At 49.7% G+C, this 25,150-nt stretch overlaps 1 protein-coding gene across 4 annotated transcripts; it reads left to right on the plus strand.

Annotated features, from left to right (window-relative positions):
- Window positions 1-1,119: 1,119 nt before the first annotated feature.
- Window positions 1,120-5,993, plus strand: MUL1 (mitochondrial E3 ubiquitin protein ligase 1). Of its 4 annotated transcripts, none has more exons than XM_069947198.1 (6): window positions 1,120-1,161; window positions 1,433-1,463; window positions 1,673-1,794; window positions 1,881-1,968; window positions 2,165-2,285; window positions 4,780-5,993. In XM_069947198.1, exons 3-6 carry the CDS (start codon window positions 1,675-1,677, stop codon window positions 5,492-5,494), a joined length of 1,044 nt encoding a protein of 347 aa, XP_069803299.1. In that variant the 5' UTR covers window positions 1,120-1,161; window positions 1,433-1,463; window positions 1,673-1,674; the 3' UTR covers window positions 5,495-5,993. The 4 variants fall into 4 exon arrangements, with proteins under 4 accessions (XP_069803299.1, XP_069803300.1, XP_069803297.1 ...); XM_069947199.1 differs by having other exon boundaries at window positions 1,158-1,177; XM_069947196.1 differs by lacking the exon at window positions 1,120-1,161 and having other exon boundaries at window positions 1,184-1,463.
- The last annotated feature ends 19,157 nt before the right edge of the window (window positions 5,994-25,150 follow it).

A 25,150-nucleotide genomic window follows, 5' to 3' on the forward strand; every position in this document is an offset into this window, starting at 1 on the left:
TCTCCTCCCGGCCCCCGGTGTTGCTTTTGGTTATTCCCCAGATTTGGCTGATTTTTCTGTGACATTGCGTCCGTCTATGTTCGGTGTGAATTCTGCTCAGGTTCAGATAATAGTAACCAGACCCCCGGAGCAGAACTCACTGAGATTCTACATGAAAAGTCATTGTGTGACCTGGGACTTATAGGAGGTGATCAGATCCAGATATAACACAGCAACGTCTGACGGCCGAACCTGGAGGAGCAGGAGTCTGGGGGAGAGGATGGGACCAATCTGACCAGACATATAAAGAAGGCCTCCCCATGGTGTGTGATATGGCGGTACGTGTCAGGTAATGGGGGGCGGTGGACGCCTCCCCATGATGTCAGAGGACAGCTCAGCTCAATGACACAAAGCAAACAGCCCGGCCATCACACTGCTGCAAAATATACAAGAAAGACTCCGCCCTGCAGCACTGCCGAAAAGATGGAGCAGCCGGGGGCAGAGGGGTCTCCATCCTGAGCTCCACAGGACGATACTGCTCATCACCCGCCTGATACACTGTACACTACAGGAACTACAACTCCCATCACTAGACCGGTGCACACAGCTGGCAGGGCTTGCTGGGAGTTATAGTTCTGCAGCAGCACTGGTTGAGAGGAAATGATGGGAGTTGTAGTTTTGAGGTGTCAGGGCATGATGAGAGCTCTATTTCTGCAAGAGCAAAGGTTGTCAATGCATGATGGGGGTTGTAGTTCTGGAGTTAGGTTGGGTCTTTACTCTTTAGCTGTCAGTGCTTGCTGGGAGTTGTAGTTCTGAGGTTATGGGGGGTCTTTAGCTGCCAGTGCATGATGGGAGTTGTAGTTCTGAGGTTATGGGGGGGTCTTTAGCTGCCAGTGCTTGCTGGGAGTTGTAGTTCTGATGTTGTGAGGGGTCTTTAGCTGCCAGTGCTTGCTGGGAGTTGTAGTTCTGAGATTATGCGGGGTCTTTAGCTGCCAGTGCTTGCTGGGAGCTGTAGTACCTCTCCACTGCACTCAATCTCCCTCCATCCGTCGCCGCTCGGCTGTTATTTATAACTAGAGCTCAGTCACATGACCATCACTGGGCGGAGTAAACTGTGAGCTCTGGGGCTGAGGCACGCCCCTCGGGTGACGTCATCTGTCCTCGCCGACGCATGAGCAGGAAGTGAGTGTGGAGCGGGGTCAGTGATGGGGGAGGGTGGACGGTAACCCCTTATTACCCGGGCTGGAGGCCCCAGAATAGGCTGTAATAACAGAGTCAGGCCCCGCCCTCTTCCAGGGCTCATATCTGGCTGTAGATATTGTATGGCCCTTTAAGAAACTATAAATATTATAGCGCCCCTCGAGGTGGAGGACTCACTTGCTGCAGAAGTAGATATGGGGGGGTGGGGCAGCAGTGACTTCTCTAACGTCTTACGGTTTCCATGACTCCTCAGGTCCGGCCATCGTCCAGGCGCAGGTGATCAGGTGAGTCATGTCTTACGGTTGTCACATGATCAGGTGAGTCATGTCTTACGGTTGTCACATGATCAGGTGAGTCATGTCTTACGGTTGTCACATGATCAGGTGAGTCATGTCTTACGGTTGTCACATGATCAGGTGAGTCTCACGCCACGAATCACCAGGTAGAGAATAGTAACGGTTGATATAAATAGTTGCGTGTCTGTTTCCCGTAGCGATGGAGAGCAGCGGCCGGCCGTCCCTTGGACAGATCATCCTATTGGCCTCCAGCTCCGCGGTCACCGCCATCTTTTACTCAGTTTATCGTCATAAGTTTCGCACAGTGGAGTCTCTGAAGGTAAGATGGCTGCACCACCTGTCACTGCCCCCCCCCCCCACTTAAAGGGGAACTCCAATAAAATCCACAATTTTTGTAATTTAAAGGGCGCCAAGAAAATTTCCTTAGATGACGATTTACAGAACGTCCTCATGGAGCTGCCTGGAAAGTGCGTCCCGTACGCCGTTATAGAAGGTAAGGTCCTGCATACTGAGTGGTAACTCCCTCATCACAATGATCCTGTAGTTTGCAGCAGACATGTATAATGATTCTCTCCACTAGACGGCGCTGCCTGTTCACCCTGTTTAGGGATTTGGGGTAACAATGGGGGGTCCTCCTGTCGGGGGTTGCTATGTGACGCAGCATTTACAGTGATGTTCTTATTCTGCAGGGGTAGTGCGCTCGGTGAAGGATTCCCTGAACAGTCAGTTCATTGACAGCTGCAGAGGCGTCATCCACAGACTGTCCTTAAAGGAGCACAAGATGGTCTGGAACCGGACCACCCACCTGTGGTGAGTCAGGATGGATGTAGAGGGCCCTGGTCCCCCCCATATACCCTGGGCTCCTGTTATGCAGCACGTCGGCCATTCCAGACCCTGGGAAGGAGAGTGACAACCTATGTGGGAGCTGTACTGGCGGCCATATTGGTTGTGACCCAGCTTTCACAGGAGCCAGCCTTCATGGACGGCATCGGATCGGTCTCATTTATGAGAGGTTGGCTCTTTGTGCCCTGGTTTCTGTCTGTAGACACTTGGTGTGGGGGGAGCGGAGAGGAGATGGATGAACGGCGTGCTAGGACATGGCGGCAAGCTTCCTGCGTTGTCACCTGACATGTTCTCCACTGTTACTGCTCTCAGACGAACCCTGAGCAAACGAGAGTGCCCCCCCCCCCCAAACTGGAAAATCCACCATAAACTTAAGTGGACCCCCCCCGCACTGTCACATACTCTGCTCAGGCTGAGTGACAACCTGTGTGGCCGATAGCGTTCCCAGGCTCCAGAGTGGCAGCAGTAAGGGATTAGCTGATGATTTATATGTACTGAGAAGCAGGAAAACAGCCCCAGCTGTCCCAGAACCCTGAACGGTAAGGCAGAGCATGGAGCAGGCAGAGCAGCCATTCAGGATTGTGTTAAAGCTGGCTGACAAATGAATCTCCATACAGGTCGCATCACCCAGCTTCTCCCGGCTTTCCTAGGCTCCAGAATGGCATCTACTTAGCCAGGCAGAGGGTGCAGAACTTAGCAGACTGGCCATTCAGAAGCCTGGAAGAGCTGAGTAACAGCTAATATAAGTGCTATTTTATCCCCCAGTCCTCCCCCAGCAGTAGGGGAGAGGGAATCACGGCACACTGCAGCACAGGGGGCACTCAGGAGACAACAATATAACCAACATTACCTCCCAGTGTGGAAAAGCTTGGTTAAGACCGGGGCTTCTCACCAGACTCCTGAGGACTGTGCCGCTGCCGCATGTTACCTCCCGGTGTGGTAAAGCTGGGTTATAGAAAAGACGTGGGCTTCTCACCAGACTCATGAGGACTGTGCCGCTGCCGCATGTTACCTCCCGGTGTGGTAAAGCTGGGTTATAGATAAGACCTGGGCTTCTCACCAGACTCATGAGGACTGTGCCGCTGCCGCATGTTACCTCCCGGTGTGGTAAAGCTGGGTTATAGATAAGACGTGGGCTTCTCACCAGACTCATGAGGACTGTGCAGCTGCCGCATGTTACCTCCCGGTGTGGTAAAGCTGGGTTATAGATAAGAGGCTGCTCACCAGACTCATGAGGACTGTGCCGCTGCCGCATGTTACCTCCCGGTGTGGTAAAGCTGGGTTATAGATAAGAGGCTTCTCACCAGACTCATGAGGACTGTGCCGCTGCCGCATGTTACCTCCCGGTGTGGTAAAGCTGGGTTATAGATAAGACCTGGGCTTCTCACCAGACTCATGAGGACTGTGCCGCTGCCGCATGTTACCTCCCGGTGTGGTAAAGCTGGGTTATAGATAAGAGGCTTCTCACCAGACTCATGAGGACTGTGCCGCTGCCGCATGTTACCTCCCGGTGTGGTAAAGCTGGGTTATAGATAAGACCTGGGCTTCTCACCAGACTCATGAGGACTGTGCCGCTGCCGCATGTTACCTCCCGGTGTGGTAAAGCTGGGTTATAGAAAAGACGTGGGCTTCTCACCAGACTCATGAGGACTGTACCGCTGCCACATGTTACCTCCCGGTGTGGTAAAGCTGGGTTATAGATAAGACCTGGGCTTCTCACCAGACTCATGAGGACTGTGCCGCTGCCGCATGTTACCTCCCGGTGTGGTAAAGCTGGGTTATAGATAAGAGGCTGCTCACCAGACTCATGAGGACTGTGCTGCTGCCGCATGTTACCTCCCAGTGTGGTAAAGCTGGGTTATAGATAAGAGGCTGCTCACCAGACTCATGAGGACTGTGCTGCTGCCGCATGTTACCTCCCGGTGTGGTAAAGCTGGGTTATAGAAAAGACGTGAGCTTCTCACCAGACTCATGAGGACTGTGCAGCTGCCGCATGTTACCTCCCAGTGTGGTAAAGCTGGGTTATAGAAAAGACGTGGGCTTCTCACCAGACTCATGAGGACTGTACCGCTGCCGCATGTTACCTCCCGGTGTGGTAAAGCTGGGTTATAGAAAAGACCTGGGCTTCTCACCAGACTCATGAGGACTGTGCCGCTGCCGCATGTTACCTCCCGGTGTGGTAAAGCTGGGTTATAGATAAGAGGCTTCTCACCAGACTCATGAGGACTGTGCTGCTGCCGCATGTTACCTCCCAGTGTGGTAAAGCTGGGTTATAGATAAGACCTGGGCTTCTCACCAGACTCATGAGGACTGTGCCGCTGCCGCATGTTACCTCCCGGTGTGGTAAAGCTGGGTTGTACCATTGCAGTTCCGTTGATGGTTGTCACCCAGCGTTCTGCCCACTTCGGTAGGTGGGCCATTGTGAACAGGGGGATGTAACTGTGCACTGTGTCTCTTATAGGAACGACCAGGAGAAGGTCATCCACCAGAGAACTAACAGCGTTCCCTTTGACCTGGCGCAAGACGACTGTGACGACTCTGGCCCAACCATCCGTGTCATCAAACCTCTGGACGCGGCGGAGCTGGAACTGGAGACGGTGTACGAGAAGTTCCACCCTGCTGTCCAGTCCTTTACCAATGTCCTGGGACACTTCATTACCGGTGAGAGGCCGAAGGGCGTCCAGGAGACGGAGGAGATGCTGAAGATTGGTGCCACAGTGACGGGGGTGGGCGAGCTGGTCCTAGACAACAAACTGTTAAAGCTGCAGCCGCCCAAGGCCGGGATGCTCTACTACCTGAGCAGCCTGGATTACCCCTCCCTGGTGCAGCGCCAGGAGTCCCAGGCTCGGCTCTGGAAGATCCTGACCGTGATCTGTGGGCTGGCCACCTGCGTCACCCTCTTCTTCATCCTGCGCCGCCACTACCGGCACCGCAAGGAGAAGCAGCGGCTACGGCAGCTGCAGAAAGAGTTCGAGCAGGCCAGCGCCAGGTTAGGAGAAGACGAGGAGGTTCAAAACGCCTGCAGCATCTGCCTCACCAACCAGAAGTCCTGCGTCTTCCTGGAGTGCGGCCATGTCTGCTCCTGCTACCACTGCTACCAGGCACTTCCCGAGCCCAAGACCTGCCCCATATGCCGGAATGGCATCTCCAGGGTGGTGCCCTTATATAACAGCTAGAACCTAATTGGCTGGGAAGCCCCAGCCATGAGCTTGTGACTGGTACTGGATACCGAGTGATACCTGAGGCGAGGATTCTGACAGATGATGTTAGTTTTATCCGTTCCTGGTAAAGCTGGGTGACCGTCAGTGTTGCTGCAGTGTTGCGGCAGTCCGGCAGTGATAACAGTACACCCAGCTTTCCCAGGAACAGATATAACTATAAATGACTTATCTATCAGACTTCCATCCAGTCAAGGACCTTACGAGAGGTTTCCTTTCACTTTACGCATCAGTGATCTGTCCGGACGTCATCACTGGCTGGATCAGCTGATCAGTCCTCCTATGACATTTAAAGGATCTGATGACTTATTTCCAGGGTGAAAAATCTAAATAGAAAATTCTATTTTTGTCAATTAAAATTTAGATTTTTCTTATATTTTTTTGCAGCTGCACCAAAGATTTTTCAGGATACCACTTTATGGCAGTGTGATCCCCAATAAATATGTATTACACAAGAGGTGTGGCCTGTGATAACATGATTACAAGAGAGGTCTGACCTGCTCACTGCCACATCCTGCTCCCCGCCACGTTCTACTGCTCCCATCCACATCCTGCTACTCCCTGCCACATCCTTCTCCCCGCCACGTTCTACTGCTCCCATCCACATCCTGCTACTCCCTGCCACATCCTGCTACTCCCTGCCACATCCTGCTCCCCGCCACGTTCTACTGCTCCCATCCACATCCTGCTACTCCCTGCCACATCCTGCTACTCCCTGCCACATCCTGCTCCCATCCACATCCTGCTACTCCCATCCACATCCTGCTACTCCCTGCCACATCCTGCTACCCTCCACGGCCTGCTCTTCTCCAACTCCTGCCCCCCAAGACATCCTGCTTCAAGCCACAGCTTTCTACCTATGACATCCTGCTTTCCGCCACGTCCTGCTCCCCACAGCGTTCTTCTCCCTGCCACGGCCTGCTCTTCTCCACATCCTGCTTCCTTCCAGCGCCTGCTCCCCAAGACATCCTGCTCCCAGCCACAGCTTTCTCCCCACCATATCCTGCTCCCCTCCACGTCCTGCCCCCTCCACAGCCTCCTCCCCGTCTGGGGGCGTCTTGCAGGGTTGCAACAGCCTCTTTGAGCAGATTTGTCTAGCGCCTCCTTTATCAATATAAATCAAAGCTTGCCTTAATAATTATATATAAAAAGACATTATAACAGCGGTTCAGGAGGAGGGGACAGAGGGGTCTGAAGGAGGGAACAGTGGTCAGGAGGAGGGGTCTGGAGGTGGAGGAAACAAGTCATAGGGGGGAAGGGTGCAGAGGGTCTGGAGGAGGAGGGGACATTGAAGTCTGGCTGGATGTGGGCAGGGGGAGACACAGCTCTACATCATTACAATGTATCAGTGCTGGGTTCCTCGTGGGCGTACCCCAGCACTGGCACCTCCCCCTCCTGCAGGCTGGCAGACAGGGCGCTGTTATTCCTGCTGCACCTGGTCGCCAGCTATGCCATGGACTGCCCAGAATAAACCTACACATAGGTGCGTGTGTATGCGGTCCAGGGGTGCAGCTGACAGGTGGAGCACCTGTGTACACCGTCATCTGACTCCTCTCTACTAGTAAGGCGGTTACATTGCTGAGTCACAGGACACAGGTGGGCCGTCATGTGACCGGTCTTCCCACCATGGAAGCTGTGAGCGCCCTCGTTTTCTGTGTCAGGGAAGTAGTAATGATTCTCAGGATAACCCAGAGGTAACCATGGTGATGGGGACTGGAGTTGTATGTCATACCAGGATCTGGACACTAGAGGGAGACATAACACTTCTTACACAACCTACGGCTCTTCAGCCGCTGCAACACTGCTGAGCTGCTGTATCTAATGCTAGCATGTGTGATACTGTCTGGTGCTGTTGTGTCTAAACCTTTCATGTGAGCAGCTGTATCTAAGCTTGTGTGAGACCTTCTACTAAGTTAGTGTATCTAAGCCTAATATAAGTGATACTGCCTCAGCCTAACTGAGCAGTTGTATCTAATCATATCCTGTACTTTACTATCTGCTGGTCTGCTGAGCGGCGTTGCTGGTGGTGGTGGGGGGCCTGCTGAGAGGCGGTGCTGGGGGGGATCTGCTGTGTGGCGGTCCTGGGGGGTCTGCTGAGCGGTGGTGCTGGGGGGTTTGCTGTGTGGCGGTGCTGAGCGGCAGTGCTGGGGGGCCTTCTGTGTGGCGGTGCTGGGGGGTCTGCTGAGTGGTGGTGCTGGGGGGGTCTGCTGTGTGGCGGTGCTGAGGGGTCTGCTGAGCAGTGGTGCTGGGGGGTCTGCTATGTGGCGGTGCTGGGGGGGCTGCTGAGCGGCGAGGGGGGGGGGCCTGCTGAGCGGCAGTGCTGGGGGGCCTTCTGTGTGGCGGTGCTGGGGGGGGCTGCTGAGTGGTGGTGCTGTGGGGTCTGCTAAGCGGTGGTACTGGGGGGGCTGCTGTGTGGCGGTGCTGGGGGGGGCTGGTGAGGGGGGGGCCTGCTGAGCGGCAGTGCTGGGGGGCCTTCTGTGTGGCAGTGCAGGGGGGGGCTGCTGAGTGGTGGTGCTGGGGGGGTCTGCTGTGTGGCAGTGTTGTGGGGTCTGCTGAGCGGTGGTGCTGGGGGGGGAGCTGCTGAGCGGCAATGGGGGGCCTGCTGAGTGGCAGTGCTGGGGGGGCTTCTGTGCAGCGGTGCTGGGGGGGGGCTCTGCTGTGTGGCAGTGCTGCGGGGTCTGCTGAGCAGTGGTGCTTGGGGGGGGATCTGCTGTGTGGCGGTGCTGCGGGGTCTGCTGAGCGGCGAGGGGGGGGCCTGCTGAGTGGCAGTGCTGGGGGGCCTTCTGTACGGTGGTGCTGGGGTGGGGCTGCTGAGTGGTGCTGGGGGGGATCTGCTGTGTGGCGGTGCTGCGGGGTCTGCTGAGCAGTGGTGCTGGGGGTCTGCTGTGTGGCGGTGCTGGGGGGGGCTGCTGAGTGGTGGTGCTGGGGGGGGTTGCTGAGTGGTGGTGCTGGGGGGGGTCTGCTGTGTGGCAGTGCTGTGGGGTCTGCTGAGCGCTGGTGCTGGGGGTCTGCTGTGTGGCGGTGCTGGGGGGGATCTGCTGTGTGGCGGTCCTGGGGGGTCTGCTGAGCGGTGGTGCTGGGGGGTCTGCTGAGCGGTGGTGCTGGGGGGTCTGCTGAGCAGTGGTGCTGGGGGGTCTGCTGTGTGGCGGTGCTGAGCGGCAGTGCTGGGGGGCCTTCTGTGTGGCGGTGCTGGGGGGTCTGCTGAGTGGTGGTGCTGGGGGGGTCTGCTGTGTGGCAGTGCTGTGGGGTCTGCTGAGCGGTGGTGCTGGGGGTCTGCTGTGTGGCGGTGCTGGGGGGGATCTGCTGTGTGGCGGTCCTGGGGGGTCTGCTGAGCGGTGGTGCTGGGGGGGTCTGCTGAGCGGTGGTGCTGGGGGGTCTGCTGAGCAGTGGTGCTGGGGGGCCTTCTGTGTGGCGGTGCTGGGGGGTCTGCTGAGTGGTGGTGCTGGGGGGGTCTGCTGTGTGGCGGTGCTGAGGGGTCTGCTGAGCAGTGGTGCTGGGGGTTCTGCTGTGTGGCGGTGCTGGGGGGGCTGCTGAGTGGCGAGGGGGGGGGCCTGCTGAGCGGCAGTGCTGGGGGGCCTTCTGTGTGGCGGTGCTGGGGGGGGCTGCTGAGTGGTGGTGCTGTGGGGTCTGCTAAGCGGTGGGGGGGGCTGCTGTGTGGCGGTGCTGGGGGGGGGGGCTGCTGAGCGGTGAGGGGGGGGGGGGGCCTGCTGAGCGGCAGTGCTGGGGGGCCTTCTGTGTGGCGGTGCAGGGGGGGGCTGCTGAGTGGTGGTGCTGGGGGGGGTCTGCTGTGTGGCAGTGTTGTGGGGTCTGCTGAGCGGTGGTGCTGGGGGGGCTGCTGTGTGGCGGTGCTTGGGGGGGGAGCTGCTGAGCGGCAAGGGGGGGCCTGCTGAGTGGCAGTGCTGGGGGGCCTTCTGTGCGGCGGTGCTGGGGGAGGGGGCTGCTGAGTGGTGCTGGGGGGGGGATCTGCTGTGTGGCAGTGCTGCGGGGTCTGCTGAGCAGTGGTGCTTGGGGGGGATCTGCTGTGTGGCGGTGCTGCGGGGTCTGCTGAGCAGCGAGGGGGGGGGTCTGCTGAGTGGCAGTGCTGGGGGGCCTTCTGTGCGGTGGTGCTGGGGTGGGGCTGCTGAGTGGTGCTGGGGGGGATCTGCTGTGTGGCGGTGCTGCGGGGTCTGCTGAGCAGTGGTGCGGGGGGGCTGCTGAGTGGTGGTGCTGGGGGGGTCTGCTGTGTGGCAGTGCTGTGGGGTCTGCTGAGCGGTGGTGCTGGGGGGGTCTGCTGAGCGGTGGTGCTGGGGGGGTCTGCTGAGCGGTGGTGCTGGGGGTCTGCTGTGTGGCGGTGCTGGGGGGGCTGCTGAGCGGCAAGGGGGGGCCTGCTGAGCGGTGGTGCTGGGGGGGGTTCTGCTGTGTGGCGGTGCTGGGGGTCTGCTGTGTGGCGGTGCTGGGGGGTCTGCTGTGCGGCGGTGCTGGGGGGTCTGCTGTGCGGCGGTGCTGGGGGGGCTTCTGAGCGGCGAGGGGGGGCCTGCTGAGCGGTGGTGCTGGGGGGGTCTGCTGAGCGGTGGTGCTGGGGGGGTCTGCTGAGCGGTGGTGCTGGGGGGGTCTGCTGAGCGGTGGTGCTGGGGGGGGCTGCTGGGGGGGGCTGCTGAGCGGCGAGGGGGGGGCCTGCTGAGCGGTGGTGCTGGGGGTGGTCTGCTGTGTGGCGGTGCTGGGGGTCTGCTGTGTTGCGGTGCTGGGGGTCTGCTGTGTTGCGGTGCTGGGGGTCTGCTGTGTGGCGTGCCGGGGGGTCTGCTGTGCGGCGGTGCTGGGGGGTCTGCTGTGTGGCGGTGCTGGGGGTCTGCTGTGTGGCGTGTTAGGTGGTCTGCTGTGTGGCGTCCTGGGGGGATCTGCTGTGCGGCGGTGCTGTGGAGTCTGCTGAGCGGCGGTGCTGGGGGGGGGTCTGCTGTGTGGCGGTGCTGGGGGGTCTGCTGTGCTGCGGGGTCTGCTGAGCGGCGGTGTTGGGGGGTCTGCTGTGAGGCAGTGCTGGGGGGGCCTTCTGTGTGGTGGTGCTTGAGGGTCTGCTGAGCGGTGGTGCTAGGTGGGGGTCTGCTGTGTGGCGGTGCTGGGTGGTGGGATGTGTGCAGGCGGTGTCAGCTGACCCCCATCATGGGGAACCCTTTGAGCGGAATGTTTATTTACATCTGACCCACTTGTAACAATGTCACCTTTCTCAGCGCCCGATCATGCGTAATAAACCTCCTGGAGACACAGAGGAACCAGCTGGAAACCACTGCGGAGTCTCCTCTAAACAGATAGGCCTTAAAGGGGAACTAAGCCCTGACAAGATGGTACAGCGGGGGCCCAGATAGAGCACAGAGGACCCCATAATACTGGTGACAGGCAGAGCTACTAGAAGGGGCCTTCTATCTACTGTGCAGGCATTAGCTCGCCGCATCACCTTCTCCTGGATTAGATGGCACAAAGTACAGTCCACTGCAATCAAGTAGTAGGCAAATGGCCGCAACTAGTTTAATTTACTTCAAAACAGGTAAAATAAACAATAACTCAAAAAGAGCCAGAGAGCCGAGCCTGGTGCACTAACCGCAGAGAGCCGAGCCTGGTGCACTAACCGCAGAGAGCCGAGCCTGGTGCACTAACCACACAGAGCCGAGCCTGGTGCACTAACTGCAGAGAGCCGAGCCTAGAGCACTAACAGCAGAGAGCCGAGACTAGAGCACTAACAGTAGAAAGCCTAGTGCACTAACAGCAGAGAGCCGAGCCTAGTGCACTAACAGCAGAGAGCCGAGCCTGGTGCACTAACAGCAGAGAGCCGAGCCTGGTGCCCTTATAGCAGAGAGCTCCTGGGTCAACACACATGTAGGCGGTGACTGTGCTGAGCAGCCGATGTGGCAGTGACGGTGCAGAGGAGCCCATGTGGCGGCGACGGTGCAGAGGAGCCCATGTGGCGGCGACGGTGCTGAGGAGCCCATGTGGCGGCGACGGTGCTGAGGAGCCCATGTGGTGGTAACGGTGCTGAGGAGCCCATGTGGCGGTGACGATGCTGAGGAGCCCATGTGACGGTGCTGAGGAGCCGATGTGGCGGCGACGGTGCTGAGGAGCCCATGTGGCGGTGATGGTGCTGAGGAGCCCATGTGGCGGTGACAGGTTTTTCCAAGACAAAGTGATGCAATGCCATGTACATGTGAAGTCAGAGAAGAGAGGGAACATATGAAATATAAATGATCCCGGTCGGCGATCAGTGCATCCCCATCCCTGAACTTCATCCCGGACAACCAGGTGCTAGCAAAGCCAGACACATCACCTGAATCATCAGACACCAGATCCTCTGTATGCATTGACCTCATTAACCCATTCATCATGAGTGGGAGTTGTAATTGATCTCCAATGATGAGGAATAACCATTCAGGCGGAGGTGGCGGAGACCTTTTTTTGCAGTTTTCAGGGGTCTGGCAATCATGGATAGGAGTCCAGTGCAGGGGGAGACCTCTACATACTTGACAGTAAAGACTTTCATCCAGAAGGGGAGATCACCACACGTGTAGCACAGTCCTGACTGCAGGCGGGAAATCAGTGGCGTTATTGGGTCCAGTCAGAAGAACAACACTGCCCGATGGGCCCAGAAAGGAACGTGGCCTGGGATATCTTTTGGAGTCTGGCAGACCCGTGCCCCCCTAAGCGTGGAAAAGCACCTTCTTAGCCTTATGGAGCCCCATAGACAGCTGAAAGGACAAGGGTAATGGGGCCAGTCTGAAAGAAAGAAACTTAAAGGGGCAGTGTCACAAAGAAAGCCAGGTCTATAGTGAAGCATCATGTAAGAAGAAGCCTATGTGCTATGTACAAGCATCTCTCACAATGTATGAGAGCTATAGACTCACTTATCCCACATGTGCTGCTGTGTTACATAACCTGTTGCCCTTGTCTGGTGTCCCACTAGGGGTGTTACTGTCATTCACACCCTTTGTAAAAGTCTGTACTTTTGTAGTCTTATTATAGCCAGAGTAGTATTTAAAGATGACGACTTGATGTCGCTGTATTGTATATATGGAAGCTGCACAGCTGAAGTGTCTCAAAAGGGTTATTGTGTTTGTATTTACCAGATTCTGTGAACCAGTAGGATCTTTACTTTCTTCTGTCCTATCACCTCTTGCCTTTCTACTCTTTTGTTGCACTCTTTCCAGCCAACCACAGCGCACCTTACACGCTGGTTAGGAAGTTAGTCCCTTGGGTGAGGAAGTAATCTTATCTGAGCTTCTGTGGAGAAAGGACACAGCTCAGATAGCTTTCCACAGTGGTCCTACCTGGGCCCTGGCCCTCTGCCAGGTGCGATCGACAGAGAAGTCCTAGTCTTAGTCAGTCCCCCGCATGGGTAGGGCGCAGGACAGAGCTCTCTTACAAACTTCTTTCTTAAAGTGCCTGTACTCCGAGTGATGCAATGCTAAACCCTTCAGGAGAGGATTAACCAACAGATCATCTCAACCCACGCCGAGGACTAGGAGTTACAGTGCAGGACAGTATCCATTATAAAAGCCAAAGAGCTAGGAACTGATCCAAAGTTACTGCAAAGTCTAGGAACTCCATCTTGCAGGGCGAGTGTCAGCAGGAAACCCTCAGCACTCTCCTCATCCCAGGTAACAAGATCTTGGGCCTGTGTCACCCATTAGTACGGTTCAGCCAAAGCTAGTGGGCATACGGTGGTGTGAAGACAATAGGAAAGTCAATACGCAGGCACAGGTTTTCTTCTTCTTCTACAAGTATTCTTCTCTACACTCCAACATCCCAGCAGAGCACATTACTACTTGGGTTTAGACTCTCACGGCAGCCTCCTCTCTACTACGCTATCTCAGTACAACCTTATCACCTCTACTACATCCTACTCAGCACTTATCACACAGATCTGGTGGTTTTACGTCTCAGTATTTATTGGGACTTTGTCAAAGTGTATATATATATATATATATATATATATATATATATCCGAGCTCATCTGTATTACCTGTTGCACATTTGCCAATAGTAAACCAGGTCAATGTTATCAACAGAGTCTGTGATTATTCACCACCACCTGCACAGCATATACACCGCAACCTTGGGACATCTCCCCTTTCTGTGGGTGGCGGGTCCTACTATTACTCGGGAGGGTCATTACACCGCTCTGGCCACCTGTAACTATATCACCTGTGACTACACTATCCCAAGGGACCCGGCAGCAACCCGACAGGACACCGACCACAGGGGAGAAGGGTACAACCGGCCTTACACTCTAAAAGCAGGCGTGCCCTCACACCCGTGTGCCCACCAGGCACTGGCGTCACGTGACAAAAGCCTAAGGTCCGGCTGTATCTCGGCCATCCACCATAAGAAGAGGCGTCACACTTCCATCTAGCAAGTGACCGGCCGTCCCACCGCTATAACACCATCCGGGGCTCACCACACTTGGTTACGGCCACCAGGCATCCACTATCTTGTGTCGCACATGCTCAGTTCAATCCCAGTCACATGATCTGTCTGATTAGTATTAGCAGTCGGGGGGATTGTGGGAAAGTGTCTGCACTGTTGCCAGGCAACTGAAGGGTCAGAGTTCAGAGAGGAAACCAGGAAGTGATTGAATACAGAGAAGTAAGATGGTGGTGGGGTGTAAGCTTCTATACTAAGCACAGCACCTATACGTATGGGCTCCACATCTGACTATACCTTCATTGCTTCCTAACACCGGCCCTTTAAGGACAAGGTCATACGGATATGAACCCCTAAGGATTTTATCACTGAAAGGGTCAAAGGGATTTTAGTTCTATGGAAAGTCCGTCATAAAGATGTGTGAAGCCTTAAAGCGGTGGGTAAAGTTGATTTTCCCGGCCCTCCTCTTTAAAGGCCATTCCTGCTCCAGGCTATGTTCAGACTTTGTAAGAGAGCAGCGTTCCGTGACCTGGCCGGTACTGCAGTGATGATCTTTAGCGTCTCTGAATTCGGATGCAGACGCATCCCTGCGCTCCCTGTGTGCACCGACGCGCACGGGACGCGCAGTCCGCCTCTACATAAATCTCCGTAGCGCCGGAGATGCGGGGACATTTATATGTCCGGCGTCAAAGACTCCAGGTTTATAAATGTCCCCCTCAGTGTTTCACTCCATCTAGGAGTCTTAGAGCCGATCAGCAATGTAAACGGGCGCCGATCTGCTTCCCGGCCTTGTATACAGCCCACCTGCTCATCTGGGGAGAAGCCGCCGCCAGGGGAATTGTGGTCTCATCTTTTCCAGTGCAATGTAATCCTATAAGACATAGATGACAGGAGTCTCAGGTTGTGCTGCCGCCCGGGGGGATCTGGGGGGTGTTTATTTGCCTTGTATCCCAGGTGAGTATCTCCCATCTATTTCCCAACATCTTAAGTAGAGAAGACGTCCCATCAATGATCTGACAGCCGCGGAGAAGAGAGAATCCCCCCATACTGGCCACTCCAGGGGGCACCTCACTATCTGATGACTAATCCCTCATCCATTCCCTATCATAAGGAGCAAGAGACTCAGAATCCAACCAAACACCCCCAGAGGGGGCAAATATTCTGCTAGTGTGTATTTTACTCTAACTATGGGAGCAGTATTATAGTAGTTATATCCCTGTATATAGGAGCAGTATTATAGTAGTATATCCCTGTATATAGGAGCAGTATTATAGTAGTTATATTCCTGTATATAGGGGGCAGTATTATAGTAGTATATCCCTGTATATAGGGGCAGTATTATAGTAGTTATATTCCTGTATATAGGAGCAGTATTATAGTAGTTATATTCCTGTATATAGGAGCAGTATTATAGTAGTATATCCCTGTATATAGGGGCAGTATTATAGTAGTTATATTCCTGTATATAGGGGGCAGTATTATAGTAGTATATTCCTGTATATAGGAGCAGTATTATAGTAGTTATATTCCTGTATATAGGAGCAGTATTATAGTAGTTATATACCTGTATATAGGAGCAGTATTATAGTAGTTATATCCCTGTATATAGGAGCAGTATTATAGTAGTTATATTGTGTATAGGGGGCAGTATTATAGTAGTATATTCCTGTATATAGGAGCAGTATTATAGTAGTTATATTCCTGTATATAGGAAGCAGTATTATAGTAGGTATATTCCTGTATATAGGAGCAGTATTATAGTAGTTATATTCTTGTATATAGGGGGCAGTATTATAGTAGTTATATACCTGTATATAGGAGCAGTATTAGGGTATATTCACACGGACGGGCTCGCAGCGAGATTCTCGCTGCGAGCCCGGCAGGTCCTGGCAGTTCCCATACACTAAATACTTGCTGCGGTCTAAACGACCGCAGCGAGTATGTAATTATACCGCCCTTAACCCCTTCTGCTCCCCCGCTGTGTATATACTTTACCTGTCCTCGCTGCACGGGTCCGGCGTCCTGCTCTCCTGTCCGGCCAATCAGTGTGTTGCCCAGCCGCAGCCACTGATTGGCCGGGCGGGAGAGCAGGACGCCGGACCCGTGCAGCGAGGACAGGTAAAGTATGCTTACAGCGGGGGAGCAGAAGGGGTTAAGGGCGGTATAATTACATACTCGCTGCGGTCGTTTAGACCGCAGCAAGTATGTAGTGTATGGGAACTGCCAGGACCTGCCGGGCTCGCAGCGAGCCCGTCCGTGTGAATATACCCTTATAGTAGTTATATCCCTGTATATAGGGAGCAGTATTATGGTAGTTATATTCCTGTATATAGGAGCAGTATTATAGTAGTTATATTCCTGTATATAGGGGGCAGTATTATAGTAGTTATATTCCTGTATATAGGAGCAGTATTATAGTAGTTATATCCCTGTATATAGGAGCAGTATTATAGTAGGTATATTCCTGTATATAGGAGCAGTATTATAGTAGTTATATTCCTGTATATAGGAGCAGTATTATAGTAGGTATATTCCTGTATATAGGGAGCAGTATTATAGTAGTTATATTCCTGTATATAGGAGCAGTATTATAGTAGTTATATTCCTGTATATAGGAGCAGTATTATAGTAGTTATATCCCTGTATATAGGAGCAGTATTATAGTAGTTATATTCCTGTATATAGGAGCAGTATTATAGTAGTTATATTCCTGTATATAGGAGCAGTATTATAGTAGTTATATTCCTGTATATAGGAGCAGTATTATATTAGTTATATTCCTGTATATAGGAGCAGTATTATAGTAGTTATATCCCTGTATATAGGAGCAGTATTATAGTAGTTATATTCCTGTATATAGGGGGCAGTATTATAGTAGTTATATTCCTGTATATAGGAGCAGTATTATAGTAGTTATATTCTTGTATATAGGGGCAGTATTATAGTAGTTATATTCCTGTATATAGGAGCAGTATTATAGTAGTTATATTCCTGTATATAGGAGCAGTATTATAGTAGTATATCCCTGTATATAGGAGCAGTATTATAGTAGTTATATTCCTGTATATAGGAGCAGTATTATAGTAGTATATTCCTGTATATTGGGGGCAGTATTATAGTAGTTATATTCCTGTATATAGGGAGCAGTATTATAGTAGTTATACGAACTGGAGAGAATGGAACCGCTGCACATCCCATCTATGGCTGATACTAATGCCGCTAGGCCTATATTAAAAATCAACACCAGAGTGTCTGTATATGAATTGATCAAGCCATATTGCCCCGTGTACCACCGCGCAGGTCCTCTGGTCCACACAGGTCCCTACGCTAACTCCACACCGTGTCGGTCAGCGACCGCCAACCCCGCAAAGCGTGCACATGCAGGGAAGGGAGGCCATGGAACGGCCCTGCAACCCCAAGTTTGGGGGCAGCCTTCCCCGCCGGTGGTGCTGGCTGGGTTTTGGTGGGGCTTTTTGGTTCTGGTCCTGTGACATTGGGGTTGCAGGGCCGTTCCATGGCCTCCCTTCCCTGCATGTGCACGCTTTGCGGGGTTGGTGGTCGCTGACCGACACGGTGTGGAGTTAGCGTAGGGACCCGTGTGGACCAGAGGACCTGCGCAGTGGTACACGGGGCAATATGGCTTGATCAATTCATATACAGACACTCTGGTGTTGATTTTTAATATAGGCCTAGCGGCATTAGTATCAGCCATAGATGGGATGTGCAGCCGTTCCTTTCTCTCCAGTTTCCGTGCATTATAGTAGTTATATTCCTGTATATAGGGGGCAGTATTATAGTAGTTATATCCCTGTATATAGGAGCAGTATTATAGTAGTTATATTCCTGTATATAGGGAGCAGTATTATAGTAGTTATAATGCAGAGGTAGAGTGCGATCGGCACTGCCGGCGATGATAGCGTATTGGAGCTGACTGCCAGAAATCGGACCTGTATGTGCTTGTGCAAAGGGGTGCTCCCAGGGAAACAGGACAGCGTATGCAATGCGAGTAGTAGAAAAGAGAGACTGGGGCACTCACCAGGCTTCCAAGCTGAGTTTATTGCGACTTCAATCCATAGGTGAGGGAGGACAGATATATAGGAGCAGTATTATGGTAGTATATCCCTGAATATAGGGGCAGTATTATAGTAGTATATTCCTGTATATAGGAGCAGTATTATAGCAGTTATATTCCTGTATATAGGAGCAGTATTATAGTAGTTATATTCCTGTATATAGGAGCAGTATTATAGTAGTTATATTCCTGTATATAGGAGCAGTATTATAGTAGTATATTCCTGTATATAGGGAGCAGTATTATAGTAGTTATATTCCTGTATATAGGAGCAGTATTATAGTAGTATATCCCTGTATATAGGAGCAGTATTATAGTAGTTACATCCCTGTATATAGGAGCGGTATTATAGTAGTTATATCCCTGTATATAGGGAGCAGTATTATAGTAGTTATATTCCTGTATATAGGAGCAGTATTATAGTAGTATATTCCTGTAGATAGGAGCAGTATTATAGTAGGTATATTCCTGTATATAGGAGCAGTATTATAGTAGTTATATTCCTGTATATAGGAGCAGTATTATAGTAGTTATATTCCTGTATATAGGAGCAGTATTATAGTAGTTATATTCCTGTATATAGGAGCAGTATTATAGTAGTTATATTCCTGTATATAGGAGCAGTATTATAGTAGTTATATTCCTGTATATAGGAGCAGTATTATAGTAGTTATATCCCTGTATATAGGGGGCAGTATTATAGTAGTATATTCCTGTATATAGGAGGCAGTATTATAGTAGTTATATTCCTGTATATAGGAGCAGTATTATAGTAGTTATATTCCTGTATATAGGAGGCAGTATTATAGTAGTTATATTCCTCTATATAGGGGACAGTATTATAGTAGTTATATTCTTGTATATAGGAGCAGTATTATAGTAGTTATATTCTTGTATATAGGAGGAGTATTATAGTAGTTATATTCCTATATATAGGAGCAGTATTATAGTAGTTATATTCCTGTATATAGGGGGCAGTATTATAGTGGTAATAATGGTTTTAGTCAGCAGGGGGTGACACAATAGAAAGCTTCTTCCAGTATAAGTGATATTTGCTGTATCTTGGATGATATTTTAGTGATTTAATAATAGGTCCATTCCTGCACTTGTTGTCATGATATTGTTGGAGTTACACTTTTCTCCATGGTGATAAGTTGAAATACAACTTTACGGCACTTTATCGATTCATTATATTGTATATCGCTGAAATCTTTATTGGTTGCTATGGGTAACTGTCATGGACAATAGAGATGCTGCGGCCATGGTGACTCATGTGCCCCTCCCCCTGTGTGCAGGAATAACAGGCTGGGGGATTATGGAGGGAATTACCCGGCTTTATCCAGCGATATAATGGTCCGGGCGGCCTCCGCTCATCTGCACTGCTCTCTTCTCCTGACACATAGGAGCAGCCATGCAGTTGCTCTCCAGCTCAGAGGACATTGCTCATCACTAGTATCTACATCTAGAGTAGAGAGGGGAAGATGGCTGCCAGCAGATATGGGGGTGGGCTACATACACCCCCCACACTAGACAGCAATGAAGCCGCCCCTGCTACACTGCTGTTCTGTAGTATGGCCATGGAATAAAGCTCCAGCACTGCAGAGGTGTTATGCAAGACTGCACAGAGTATATACTGCAGAGAGTCACCCTGTCTACTATCACCCCCACTATATGCAGCCCATCCACTATCACCCCCACTATATACAGCCCATCCACTATCACCCCCACTATATACAGCCCATCCACTATCACCCCCCCTATATACAGCTCATCCACTATCACCCACTATATACAGCCCATCCACTATCACCCACTATATACAGCCCATCCACTATCACCCCCTATATACAGCCCATCCACTATCATCCCCCCTATATACAGCCCATCCACTATCACCCCCACTATATACAGCCCATCCACTATCACCCCCACTATATACAGCCCATCCACTATCACCCCCTATATACAGCCCATCCACTATCATCCCCCTATATACAGCCCATCCACTATCACCCCCACTATATACAGCCCATCCACTATCACCCCTATATACAGCCCATCCACTATCATCCCCCCTATATACAGCCAATCCACTATTACCCCCACTATATACAGCCCATCCACTATCACCCACTATATACTGTACCCCAAGTGACATTACCCTGTAGAGGCTGAGACCACTAGGGGCACATGACACACTTTCTCCACAGCGTCTGCGTGTAATATAACACAGAGAGACATGTATGTAATATAACACACAGAGAGACATGTATGTAATATAACACAGAGAGACATGTATATAATATAACACACACAGACATGTATGTAATATAACACACAGAGAGACATGTATGTAATATAACACACAGAGACATGTATGTAATATAACACACAGAGAGACGTATGTAATATAACACACAGAGACATGTATGTAATATAACACAGAGACATGTATGTAATATAACACACAGAGACATGTATGTAATATAACACAGAGACATGTATGTAATATAACACAGACACGTATGTAATATAACACAGAGACATGTATGTAATATAACACACAGACATGTATGTAATATAACACAGAGACATGTATGTAATATAACACAGAGACATGTATGTAATATAACACAGAGACACGTATGTAATATAACACAGAGACACGTATGTAATATAACACAGAGACACGTATGTAATATAACACAGAGACACGTATGTAATATAACACACAGACATGTATGTAATATAACACAGAGACATGTATGTAATATAACACACAGAGACACGTATGTAATATAACACAGAGAGACATGTATGTAATATAACACACAGAGACATGTATGTAATATAACACACAGACATGTATGTAATATAACACAGAGACATGTATGTAGTATAACACACAGAGAGACATGTATGTAATATAACACACAGAGAGACATGTATGTAATATAACACACAGAGACATGTATGTAATATAACACACACAGACATGTATGTAATATAACACACAGAGAGACATGTATGTAATATAACACACAGAGACATGTATGTAATATAACACACAGAGACATGTATGTAATATAACACACAGAGAGACGTATGTAATATAACACACAGAGACATGTATGTAATATAACACACAGACATGTATGTAATATAACACAGAGACATGTATGTAGTATAACACACAGAGAGACATGTATGTAATATAACACACAGAGAGACATGTATGTAATATAACACACAGAGACATGTATGTAATATAACACACACAGACATGTATGTAATATAACACACAGAGAGACATGTATGTAATATAACACACAGAGACATGTATGTAATATAACACACAGAGACATGTATGTAATATAACACACAGAGAGACGTATGTAATATAACACACAGAGACATGTATGTAATATAACACACAGACATGTATGTAATATAACACAGAGAGACATGTATGTAATATAACACAGAGAGACATGTATGTAATATAACACAGAGAGACATGTATGTAATATAACACAGAGAGACATGTATGTAATATAACACACAGAGACATGTATGTAATATAACACACAGAGACACGTATGTAATATAACACACAGACATGTATGTAATATAACACACAGAGACATGTATGTAGTATAACACACAGAGACATGTATGTAATATAACACAGAGAGACATGTATGTAGTATAACACACAGAGACATGTATGTAATATAACACACAGAGACATGTATGTAATATAACACAGAGACATGTATGTAATATAACACACAGAGACATGTATGTAATATAACACAGAGACATGTATGTAATATAACACAGAGACATGTATGTAATATAACACAGAGAGACATGTATGTAATATAACACACAGAGACATGTATGTAATATAACACACAGAGACACGTATGTAATATAACACAGAGAGACATGTATGTAATATAACACACAGAGACACGTATGTAATATAACACACAGAGACATGTATGTAATATAACACAGAGACATGTATGTAATATAACACACAGAGACATGTATGTAATATAACACACAGACATGTATGTAATATAACACACAGACATGTATGTAGTATAACAGAGACGTGTGTAATATAACACAGAGAGACATGTATGTAATATAACACAGAGACATGTATGTAATATAACACAGAGAGACATGTATGTAATATAACACACAGACATGTATGTAATATAACACAGAGACATGTATGTAATATAACACACAGAGACATGTATGTAATATAACACACAGACACGTATGTAATATAACACAGAGAGACATGTATGTAATATAACACACAGACATGTATGTAATATAACACAGAGACATGTATGTAATATAACACAGAGACACGTATGTAATATAACACACAGAGACATGTATGTAATATAACACACAGAGAGACATGTATGTAATATAACACACAGAGACACGTATGTAATATAACACACAGAGACACGTATGTAATATAACACAGAGACACGTATGTAATATAACACAGAGACATGTATGTAATATAACACACAGAGACACGTATGTAATATAACACACAGAGACACGTATGTAATATAACACACAGACATGTATAATATAACACACAGAGACATGTATGTAATATAACACAGAGACATGTATGTAATATAACACACAGAGACACGTATGTAATATAACACACAGAGACACGTATGTAATATAACACACAGAGACACGTATGTAATATAACACAGATAGCAACATTGAAACCCTGACAGAATAAGATATACAAATACACACAACTAGTAACATTATTACACACACAATGTAACAGCTGGGAGGCCACCTACACAGCTGCACACACACCTTGTTGCACACCCACCAGTGTCACACACCTCCTCACTCTCACCCCGTCACTGTGCAGCAGAACTCTATGTGCAGTGCACCCCCTCCCTACTTCCCTGTGCAGCAGGTGCCTGCAGTGGCTGCCATGTTGAGCGTATATGTGCCCCCTCCATAGCCTCCACTATTGATGATAATGGTGAGGATGATGATGGTGGTGGTAATGGTGAGGATGATGATGGTGGTGGTAATGGTGAGGATGATGATGGTGGTAATGGTGAGGATGATGATGGTGGTGGTAATGTGAGGATGATGATGGTGGTGGTAATGGTGAGGATGATGATGGTGGTGGTAATGGTGAGGATGATGATGGTGGTGGTAATGGTGAGGATGATGATGGTGGTGGTAATGGTGAGGATGATGATGGTGGTGGTAATGGTGAGGATGATGATGATGGTGGCGGTAATGGTGAGGATGATGATGATGGTGGTAATGGTGAGGATGATGATTATGATGGTGGTAATGGTGAGGATGATGATGGTGGTGGTAATGGTGAGGATGATGATGGTGGTGGTAATGGTGAGGATGATGATGGTGGTGGTAATGGTGAGGATGATGATGGTGGTGGTAATGGTGAGGATGATGGTGGTGATAATGGTGAGGATGATGGTGGTGATAATGGTGAGGATGATGATGGTGGTGGTAATGGTGAGGATGATGATGATGGTGGTAATGGTGAGGATGATGATGATGATGGTAATGGTGAGGATGAGGATGGAGGTAATGGTGAGGATGATGATGGTGGTGGTAATGGTGAGGATGAAGATGGAGGTAATGGTGAGGATGATGATGATGGTGGTAATGGTGAGGATGATGATGGTGGTGGTGGTGGTAATGGTGAGGATGATGATGGTGGTGGTGGTGGTAATGGTGAAGATGATGATGGTGGTGGTAATGGTGAGGATGATGATGATGGTGGTAATGGTGAGGATGATGATGATGATGGTGGTAATGGTGAGGATGATGATGATGATGGTAATGGTGAGGATGAGGATGGAGGTAATGGTGAGGATGATGATGGTGGTGGTAATGGTGAGGATGAAGATGGAGGTAATGGTGAGGATGATGATGATGGTGGTAATGGTGAGGATGATGATGGTGGTGGTGGTGGTAATGGTGAGGATGATGATGGTGGTGGTAATGGTGAGGATGATGATGGTGGTAATGGTGAGGATGATGATGGTGGTAATGGTGAGGATGATGATGGTGGTGGTAATGGTGAGGATGAGGATGGAGGTAATGGTGAGGATGATGATGATGATGATGGTGGTAATGGTGAGGATGATGATGATGATGGTGGTGGTAATGGTGAGGATGATGATGGTGGTGGTGGTAATGGTGAGGATGATGATGGTGGTGGTAATGGTGGGGATGATGATGATGATGATGGTGGTGGTAATGGTGAGGATGATGATGATGATGGTGGTGGTAATGGTGAGGATGATGATGGTGGTGGTGGTAATGGTGAGGATGATGATGGTGGTGGTAATGGTGAGGATGATGATGGTGGTAATGGTGAGGATGATGATGGTGGTAATGGTGAGGAGGATGATGATGGTGGTAATGGTGAGGATGATGATGGTGGTGGTAATGGTGAGGATGATGATGATGGTGGTAATGGTGAGGATGATGATGATGATGATGGTAATGGTGAGGATGATAATGGTGGTAATGGTGAGGATGATGATGGTGGTGGTAATGGTGAGGATGAAGATGGAGGTAATGGTGAGGATGATGATGGTGGTAATGGTGAGGATGATGATGATGGTGGTAATGGTGAGGATGATGATGGTGGTGGTAGTAATGGTGAGGATGATGATGGTGGTGGTAATGGTGGGGATGATGATGATGATGGTGGTAATGGTGAGGATGATGATGATGATGGTGGTGGTAATGGTGAGGATGATGATGATGGTGGTAATGGTGAGGATGATGATGGTGGTGGTGGTAATGGTGAGGATGAGGATGATGATGGTGGTGGTAATGGTGAGGATGATGATGATGGTAATGGTGAGGATGATGATGATGATGGTGGTAATGGTGAGGATGATGATGGTGGTAATGGTGAGGATGATGATGGTGGTGGTAATGGTGAGGATGATGATGGTGGTGGTAATGGTGAGAATGAAGATGGTGGTAATGGTGAGGATGATGATGGTGGTAATGGTGAGGATGATGATGGTGGTAATGGTGAGGATGATGATGGTGGTAATGGTGAGGATGATGATGGTGGTGGTAATGGT

Source organism: Dendropsophus ebraccatus, chromosome 12, assembly GCF_027789765.1.
Source record: "Dendropsophus ebraccatus isolate aDenEbr1 chromosome 12, aDenEbr1.pat, whole genome shotgun sequence".
NCBI classification, from domain to species: Eukaryota; Metazoa; Chordata; class Amphibia; order Anura; family Hylidae; genus Dendropsophus; species Dendropsophus ebraccatus.

What these genes read in the sequence shown, in the direction of transcription:
- MUL1 (XM_069947198.1), top strand. Translation starts at nt 1,675, where the DNA reads ATGGAGAGCAGCGGCCGGCCGTCCCTTGGACAGATCATCCTATTGGCC. An exon ending in GCACAGTGGAGTCTCTGAAG is followed by an intron (nt 1,795 to 1,880) that starts GTAAGATGGCTG and finishes TGTAATTTAAAG; the next exon opens with GGCGCCAAGAAAATTTCCTT. An exon ending in CCCGTACGCCGTTATAGAAG is followed by an intron (nt 1,969 to 2,164) that starts GTAAGGTCCTGC and finishes CTTATTCTGCAG; the next exon opens with GGGTAGTGCGCTCGGTGAAG.